At 35.6% G+C, this 10,016-nt stretch overlaps 1 protein-coding gene across 1 annotated transcript in view; it reads left to right on the top strand.

The window, feature by feature from the left end:
- The window catches only part of TMCO3 (transmembrane and coiled-coil domains 3), a 119,562-nt gene that overhangs the window by 54,115 nt on the left and 55,431 nt on the right, over positions 1-10,016 (top strand). The window contains exon 7 of the mRNA XM_007942380.1: positions 3,064-3,181. Coding sequence (XP_007940571.1) covers positions 3,064-3,181 — 118 coding nt within the window. The remainder of the gene's footprint in view (positions 1-3,063; positions 3,182-10,016) is intronic.

Genomic DNA, 10,016 nt, shown 5'->3' with positions numbered 1-10,016 from the left:
ATCTAACAGCGTTCCCTCCCCTCCCCTCCCACCCCTGGTAAGCAACAAAGAAAATTTCCTCCAATAGATAAACCTTTCCTTAACTTTGTAATATTTTCTTGCTTTTTAAAAATCTTAAGCAAATAAGTCGAAAATTTAAGATTTGAATGCAAAGAGCAACTAGTACGTTAGTGTTTGTTGTGGCACTACTTACAATAGCCAAAAGGTAAAAAAAAGCTTTTTGTTGTCCATCAACAGACGTCTATCAATAGATGAATGGATAAACAAAATATGGTATACATATACAATAAAATATTACTCAGTTATAAAGAGATTTTCTGATACATGCAACGACATGGATGAATATTGAAAATATCTGCATGGTATAAGTCAGTTTTACAAAAGGAGAAATACTGTATGATCCCACTTATATGAAATAGGCAAATGTATAAAGACCAAAGTTTATTAGTGGTTATCAGCAATAGGAAGAAGAAGGAAAGAAGAAATCATTGCATGGGGGGGGGGAGACTGAGCTTCTTCATTGGGGTTAATAATTTAGAAATGGATAGTGTGTTGGTTCTACAACATGATAAAAGTATTTAATGTCACTGAATTTTACATGTAAAAATTGTTGAATTGGCAAATGTTATAATATTATACTATAACCCCCCAAAAATTCCATTGCTTTTGAGTCGATTCTGACTCATAGTGACCCCCATTGGGTTTCCAAGGTGGTAAGTCTTAACAGAAGTATACTGCCCTGCCGTCCTTCTGCAGAATGGCAAGTGGTTTTGAACTGCCAGCCTTCTGGTTAACAGTCAAATGCCTTAGGCACTGCGCCACCAGAATATAGTATTATGCTATATGTGCACAAAAAAGAACTTTAAGACTTATTAAAATTCAGGAGTGGGAATGTTGGTATCTGTTACAATCTTTAGTTTCTTTCCATTTAAAAAATATCAGTGGAAAGAAGGAAAAACTTTAAAATTTAAATATTTGTAGTGATAAGCATAAAAATTAAATTTAGTGCAGAGTACACAAGAATAAAAAATACAAGTGGTCTAATTTTTTAAATTTTGTATAATTATTTTCATCTTTGGTTTGATTGTACTATTTATGCTTATCATTATTCCCTAAGCATTTATCATGCTCCTCTAGCCTCTGTTGAATTCCCTTATGAACAAATATTTTTTCAGCATCTATCTACTTCCATAGTGATACTGCCTCAGAAACCCAAGGAGGGGTCTCTGAGTCAGGTCTGACTTAATAGCATATAACAACAAAAACAGCAACATGTACAGAAGCACTGTGTGTTGTACTAAGGACACTAATGAAAAAGATACAGTCTCTACTCTCATAGCATCTTGGTGTGGTGGTAAATAATGGACTGTCCATTGGATTTAAGCCAGTTGTCTGTGATCAGGTGCAAAGACAATGAATGCTGACAGTATATCATCAAAGACTATTTCTTAAAAAATGAAGTATAATTAGGGATTTTATATTTTCTTTAAATAAGTTTTATAAAAAGAAATAACAGTTGCTGACAAGGTGATTCTGACTCATGGCTACCCCATGTTTATCAGAGTAGAATGTTGTTAGTGTCTGATTTTTTTCAGAAGTAGATCACCAGGCCTTTCTTCTGATGTACCTCTGAGTGAACTCCAAACACTAACTTTTTGATAAGCATTGGGAACACTAATCATTTGCACCACCCAGGGACTCCTTAATAAAGAAGAGGCATAGTAATAGTTGCAGGCTTGAAATATATTAATGTTGTCTGAGGAAAGGGAAAGAGGTGTCACAGTGTAATTGCAAGCTTATGATACAGCATATTTTGTAAGATCAAGAAATTTAAAATGATTATGAACATATCGAGGCATTGTAATGTTGAAAAAGAATAAACATTTTCAAGTGTCCCACACATTTAATACTTATTATGAGGAGCTCTGGTAGCATAGTGCCTAAGGCACTTGACTGCTAACCAGAAGGCTGGCGGTTCAAACCCACCAGCCACTCCTCAGAAGGAAGGTTGGGCAATCCTACTTCCGTAGTGATACTGCCTCAGAAACCAAAGGAGGGGTCGCTATGAGTCGGGGCCGACTCGATGGCAAATAACAACAACATTGAATCATATAACACTCAATAATGCAAAGCTGCCACAGCAACCTAATGTGAGCACCTATTTAGAATGTTTTAAAGTTCTAAGCAAAGATGTTTCCTTCAGCAAAAATTTAATTTTATGCAGTAAATAAAATAATCCTTTTAAAACTATTACTGGAATTCTAACCTATTCTTTTATTTTTTGCTGTCAATGAGATTTTTTGATTTGGTTTGGTTTGGTTTTGCTCTGGTTTAAGACTTTGTTTTATATAAGCATATTGATCAACTTGATCTTTAAAATCTGTTAAAACCAATGTTTTTTTTTTTAAAAAAAGAAAAATATTCGCTTGTTTTAGGGGGAAAATGATTATTTCCAATTCAGAAGCATATGTAAATTGTCCAAAGCCAGGACTATTTGTTGAAAATTGTGACATTTGCAGGCTTATGTACTGAATTTATGCAAAGCATATCACTTTTCTTCTTTCTGGAGGAGTTATTTTTGTCCCTTTAACTGTGCCATGGTTATTGCCATTCTATTTGTCTAATCAGATGGTATTTCTCTGCCAAGTCTGTTTATCTTACAGTGTGACAGTGATGATGGGTTTGTGAGAGAAAATTACTACTGTCAGCCAGACTCTGCCCAATGCCCTTGGAACATGAAAGTGACCAGTTTAGGGAACAGTTAAGTCAGTTCTCTCTTGAATAGCTTAGGAGAAAATGAATACTAGAAATGAAAGCTTAATGTGTTTTGGGGACATAAAATGAAATTGGTGTGATTATCCAGTAGTGGAAATGAAATATTCTGGAGATTTTTTACAAAATTTTTAACTTTTAAATGCTTCAATATTTGTTTTCTAAGAGATTATATAAAGTTTGTGTTTTTATTTAAAATGTTATTTTAATTATTTTGGAAGTATGCAGAATGATTCTATTTTGATTTGTGATTCTTTAAACCTGTTTTTAATAATTTTCCCCCCAAAACAGGTGATATTGACTATAGCACTGTGCTGCTTGGTATGCTAGTGATGCAAGATGTACAGCTTGGATTATTTATAGCTGTTATGCCAACTCTTATACAAGCAGGAGCAAGTACATCTTCTAGGTATATTTTTTATACCATTTCATTTTATATTTGTTTTTCTAGTTTCAAATCATTTATTTATGAAAATATATAAGATCTTGTTCCAAAAGCTCATTCAAAGCTTATATAATATAGACTTTAGAGCATGGACTCTGGAGTAACACTGCCTGGGCTCAAATTCTTGCTGTGTTTCTTACTAGCTTTTTAACCTTGGGCAAGTTACTTAACTTTACTCTTCCTTAGTTTTGTCATTTGTAAAATGAGGATAATAGTACCTACCTAATAGTACCTACTTGAGGGCTGTGGTGGTTTGTGGTAGAATTTTGTCTCCTATGTTGGAGACCTGGGTTCAATTCCCAGCCAGTGCTCTTCAGGCTCAGCCACCACTTGTCTGTCAGTGCAGTCTTGCGTGTGAATGCTGTGATGCTGAACAGGTTGCAACAGAGTTTCCAGACTAAGATAGACTAGAAAGAAAGGCCTGCGAATATACTTCTGAAAAACCAGTGAAAACCATATCGATCACTATGGCCCAGTTCTGTTGTTCATGAGTTTACCATGAGTCAGGGACCAGCTTTTCAGCAGCCAACAACAGTAAGATGATTAGGAGGATTGAATGAGTTAAGCTGTAAAAGTGCTTAGAACAATATCTGGAACATATTGAGGTGCCATTGAGTTGGTTCCAACTCATAGCGACCCTATGTACAACAGAACAAAACACTGTGCATGGTCCCGCCCTATCCTCATGATCATTGCCATGCTTGAGCCCAACATCGCAGCCACTGTGTCAATCCATCATGTTGAGGCTCTTCCCCTTCTTTGCTAATCCTCGATAAGACCACAGTACAAGAGACGAAGTCCAACCATTCTTGCTTCTAAGGAGCATTCTTGCTTATTTCCTCCAAGACAGATTTGTTTGTTCTTCTGGCAGTCCATAGTATATTCAGTATTCTTCACGAACATCACAGTTCAAATGTGTCAATTCTTATGTGGTCTTCCTTATTCATTGCCCAGCTTTCACATATATATGAGGCTACTGAAAATACCACCTGTGCCTTGTGTCAAGCTCACTTTTGTCTTCAAAGGGACATCTTTGCTCTTTAACACTTTAAAGAGGTCTTTTTGCAGCAGATTTGCCCAGTGCAGTATGTCATTTTATTTCTTGACTGCTACTTCCATGAGCATTGTATATTTGATTGTGGATGCAAATAAAATGAAATTATTGATGACTTTCGTCTTTTCTCTGTTTATCATGATGATGCTTATTTGTCCAATTGTGAGGATTTTAGTTTTCTTTATGTTGAGTTGTGTCCATACTGAAGGCTATAGTCTTTGAGCTTCATCAGTAAGTGCTTCAAATCATCTTCGTTCTCACCAAGCAAAGGTTGTGTCATCTGCATATCAAGTGTTCCTCCAATCTTGATGCCACATTCTGCTTCATATATTCTAGCTTCTTGGATTATTTGCTCATAATACAGATTGAATAAATATTGTGAACATAGTAAGTAATTATATGAGTTAGCTATGATTGTGGTGATTATAATCATCATTGTCATCATTGTTATCATTTTCCTGCTCCCTCTTTCAGTTCTACTAAAATCATCCCAAAACCTATACTACACTTTTTGGTTTCACATGGAGAAAGAGGCCAAGTGGGAAAAATAAATTTACCCAGAAGTTTGTAGATGATGCTGAATGTACAATACATTCCAAGAATACCAGCCAAAAAATAGCATACAGTTGGAAAGTATAAATTCTTGTTACTGTGTTGAGTCAATTCTGACTCATACTTACCCTGTATGACAGAGTAAAATTGACCTTTAGGGTTTCCTAGGCTATAACCTTTATAGGAGCATATCACCAGTTCCTTTGTCCACAGAGACTTTGGATGGGTTCAGACTGCTGACCTTTTAGTTAGCAACCGAACACTTACCAAAAGTATAAGAAAGCATAGAGAACCCTGTAAAATTTTAAAGCAAATACCCTTGGAATTGGACTATAAGCTTGAGTTGGTTTTAAGCAAATATGCTGTAATTTATGCATTAAATATTGTACTTTCAATACCCCCAGAAACTACATTTATTACAGTGATGATGCCATTGGTCAAAAATTACTAAACTTTTTGTAATTTTTTCTGCAGCCAGTTTGAAACCCTAAAATCTGTCTCCTTTATTTTGTTTCCAATCTGTATGCCTTTTTTTTTTTTTTTTTTTTCTTTTTCTTGCCTTATTGCATTGGCTGGTATTTCTAGTACTCTTGAATAAGATGGTGTGAGCAGATATCCTCAGTTTGTTCCTGATCTTAGAAGGAAGGTGTTCATTCTTTCACCATGAAGTATGATGTAACCTGTTGTTTTTTTTGGTAGATGTTCTTTATCTAGTTGAGGAAATACTTTCTATTCCCAGTTTGCTGAGAATTTTTAGCCTAAATCAATATTTGATTTTATCAGGTGCTTTTTCTGAACCAATTGATATGATCATCTGATTTTTCTTCTTTAGACTGTTGACATGGTGGATTACATTAATTGATTTTCAAAAGTTGAACCAAACTTGCCTACCTAGAATAAATTCTGCTCAGTCATGGTATCTCATTCTTTTTATACAGTGCTGGGTTTCATTTGCTAATGTTTTTTGAGGACTTTTGTGTCCAAATTCATAAGAAATATTAGTGTATAGTTTTCTTTTTTGTACTGTTTCTATCTGGTTTTGGTATCAGTGTAATCATAAACTAAGTTGAGAAGTGTTCACTCCTATTTTCTGGAAAACTCTGTATAAAAATTGACGTTAATTCTATAAAGGTTTAGTAGAAATCTTCAATAAAACATGTGGGACTATAGATTTCTTATTCTGATGCTTTTTCCATTACAAATTCAATTTCTTTCATGGGTATAAGATTATTCATCCTGTCATTTCAGTTGAATTTTGGTAGTTTGTGGTTTTCAAGGAATTGATCCATTTTGTCTGAGTTGTCTAGTTCACAAATGAAAAGTTGTTCATAATATTCCTTCATCATCCTTTTGATATCTGTTGGGTCTGTAGTGATAACTCCTGTCTCATTCCTTATACTGGTAACTTGGGTCTTCTCTCTTTTTTCGTTGTCAGTCTTGGCATATGTTTGTTCATTTTATTAATCTTTTCAAATAACCAGTTATTTTTAATTTATTTTTCTCTATTTTATCTTTAGTTTTCAGAAGTCTAATTACGATGTACTTTGGTGTCTTAGTTACCTAATGCTGCTGTAACAAATACCACAAGTGGTAAGCTTTAACAAAAAGAAATATATTCACTCACACTGCAGGAGGCTAAAAGTCCAAATTCAGAGCACTGGCTCTAACAGAAGGCTTTTTCTTTCCATCCTCCTAATCTTAGGAGGTTCCGAGTGCAAGGACCCTGGGTGCAGAGGATGCACTGTGCTCCCGGCTCTTCTTTCTTGGTGTTAGTAGATCCCTTTCTCTTTGCTTGCTTCTCTTTCCATTCATCTCTTGTAAGATAAATGGTATTGCAGCCACATCCCAGGGAAACTCCCCTTACATTGGATCAAGGTTCTGATAGGATGGATTCAGGGTGTTACATCCCATCCTAATCCTCTTACCATTAATTGACCTGTCATATCAAGTCACATCATGGGGGATCATTACATAACTGCCCAATTACATCATTACATAACTGCCAAACCACTGAGAATCATGGCTTACCCAAGATGACACATGTTTCTAGGGGAAATAATTCAATCCATGACACTTGGCATAGATTTCTTTGAGTTTATCCAATTAGGAGTTCGTTCAGCTTCTTGAATCTATAGCTTTATGTTTGAAGTTTTCAGTCATTATTTCATTGAATACTTTTTCAGTCCCACTCTCCTCTCCTGCTAGGACTCCTGTGATACAAATTTTTGCTCTTTTGTTATTGTTTCACAGGTCTCTGAAACTCTTACTCTTCTTTTTCCAGTATATTTTTTCTCTGTGTTGTTCAGATTAAGTAAATTCTATTAATATGTCCTCACATCCACTGATTCTACACTCTCTCATCTCCACTCTACTATTTCACCCATCCCCAAAGATTTTTATTTTGGTTGTTATATTTTTCTGTTGTAAATTCCCATTTGGTTCTTTTTTTATAATTTTAATTTCTTTGCTGAGGTTTTCTATTTTTTTATTTGCTTTCAAGATATTTGTAATTGCATGTTGAAGAATTTTTATGTTGATTGTTTTAAAATACTAGTGAGGTAATTCCAAAATCTTATTCATCCCATTGTTGGTGTCTATTGATTTTCTTTTCTTATTCGAGTTGATGTTCCTAGTTCTTGGTATGATGAATGATTTTCTTTTGTATCCTTGGCATTTTTGATAATATATTATGAGGCTCTAGATCCTATTAATTTTTTTTTTCTTTTTTAACAAATAATCCTCCTGTTAAGGTGGAGTGTGTAGTGGATAGATAATGTATGTTCAGCTTCCTGCTAGGCCCTACTGGTACCATCTTGGTCAAATTGGAACACTGATAAACAATGCATCATTACAGACTGGTGGGATGGAAGTTTAGTATAGTATTTACCTTATGTCAGGTCTTAGATTAGGTTTCAACAATCCAAAAATGATTATCTATGATACATTCTCTGCTCTCAAATAGCTCACAGTGTGGCAGAGAAGGTTGTTAGTGTTCTTGTTATGTAACATCAAGTCTTTTATTTATTTATTTTTCAACTTTTTATTGTGATTTGGGTGCAGGTTTACAGAGCAAATTAGGTTTCCAGTCAATAATTCACACATATTTTGTTTCATGACATCAATTGCAATCCCCACAATGTAACATCATTAATCCCACTTTCTCCCTGTTTCCTATTTCCATTCCTCCTTCTTTCCTGAGCCTTCCTTACTTATGAACTTTGTCCTTGGGCAAATGCAGTCCTTTAATATGCAGTGGTTGATTGTTCTAAGGAGTTCATATCTCCCTAGTGTTATTGTTTACCTTACAGACCTGTCTATTTGGCTGAAAATAGAACGCAGGAATGAGTTCAGTTCCATACCTGAAGGGTGACTTAGAGCCATAGTCTCAGAGATCCCACTGGTCTCTGTCTGGCCAGTAAACTTGATCTTTGTTATGATTTTGAGTTTTGTTCTCCATTTTTGTCCTGTTCTATCCAGGACTTTCTGATATGTTCCCTTTCAGAGCAGTTGATCATGGTAGCCAGACAACATGTTATTCTTGTCTCAGGATTGTGGAGGCTGAGGTTCAAGTGGTCCGTTAGTCCAAAGGATTAATTATTTCTATGTGTCTATGATTTTCTTCACTTTTCTTTGCTCTGGACAGGGAGAGACCAGTAGGTGACCACTGACAAGCTTTTAAAATCCCATCACTACTCATCAATGTAACATGTACAACATTTTTCTTTGTAGACTATGTTGTGCCAATTGATATTGGTGTACCCCACCACTATGGTCCTGAGCCCTAAGGGTCAGCAACATATTCCTTCATGATGTTTGGCTATGACTAAAAAGTTTTCATAACTTTGCCACCGGTATGCTCTACTATATCCATGACTATATGAGTATATGAAATATATATAGAGAAATATCCTTCATCAAAACCAAAAAACAAAAAAACCAAACTCACTGCCATCAAGTCAAATCTGACATCTGACTCATAGTGACCCCTCCTTGGGGGTATCTCTGTGGAAGTAGATTGTAGTCTTCCTTCTGAGGAGTGACTGGGGGGTTTGAACCGCCAGCCTTCTGGTTAGCAGTCAAATGCCTTAGGCACTATGGCACCAGAGCTGCTTCATCAAAACTACATATATTCATGGGTACAGTCCATTCTCCTTCCCACACCTCTTGAACTTGCATGTCTATCATTCTGTCCACTCACAGGTTATTGTTATTCCTTTTATTGCAGGATCTTTTTTTTTAATTGTACTTGGCATGCAAATTTACAAAGCATGTTTGTTTTACGTCCAAGAGTTCATGCACATATGATTTCACTGCTCTGATTACCATCCCCAACCATAAAAAACTCTCCTCACCTCTCCTCCCTGTGACCATTGAGTCATTTTCAACTCACAGCGACCATATGTGACAGAGTAGAACTGTCCAGGGCTGTAATTTTTACAGGAGCAGATTACCATATCTTTGTCTTGCAGACTGCTGAATGCATTTGAACTGGCAACCTCAGTTAGAAGCTGAGCATTTAACCATTGTATTGCCATGGCTCCTTGTAGGAAAGGTAGAAGGAACAAATAACTTTTTAACCTCAGATTTCCAGAAGTTAAGAGCTCAGGCTCTGCAGTGAGGCCTCAGTTGAAACTTCAGCTCTGTCATTTACTAACTTTGCAAGTTTCAGCCAGTTACTAAACATCTGTGTGACTCAGTTTTCTCCCTTGTAAAATGAGGATAATATGGAAATAGTACCTGCCTAATGAATTGCTGTGAGGAATGAATGAGATAATCTTGTAAAACACACAGCACAATCCCTAGTGTATAATTATTATTAAAGGTTAGTTTATCAAGAAGGTTCTTTGGATTATTATTTTCTTTTGGCCCAAAACATTTTTTTTTAATATCTATATCAGTAAACAACACTTTAATTCCAACCTGAAAATTAGAATTGATTCTTGTTCCTTTTGGCTACAGATTTTCAGTGAATAAAACTTTGAACAGCAAAAAGATGAAAATCATTTGAGTTATATTTAAAAGGTCTGAGTCTTTTGTCAGTGTATAAGAAGTTAATAGTTGACAAAATTTAGAATTTCTTAACAAAATAAGTAGAGCCTTGTTGTTGTTGTTGTTGTTAAGTGCCGTCGAGTCGTTTCCGACTCATAGCGACCCCATGCACAGCAGAACGAAACACTGCCCTATCCCGCGCCA

Source organism: Orycteropus afer, unplaced genomic scaffold (genome assembly GCF_000298275.1).
Source record: "Orycteropus afer afer isolate SDZICR_OR568_19922 unplaced genomic scaffold, OryAfe1.0 scaffold00089, whole genome shotgun sequence".
In the NCBI taxonomy this organism is placed as follows: Eukaryota; Metazoa; Chordata; class Mammalia; order Tubulidentata; family Orycteropodidae; genus Orycteropus; species Orycteropus afer.
The sequence above is the reverse complement of the archived record's forward strand: the minus strand, read 5'-3'. Positions and strand labels throughout refer to the sequence as shown.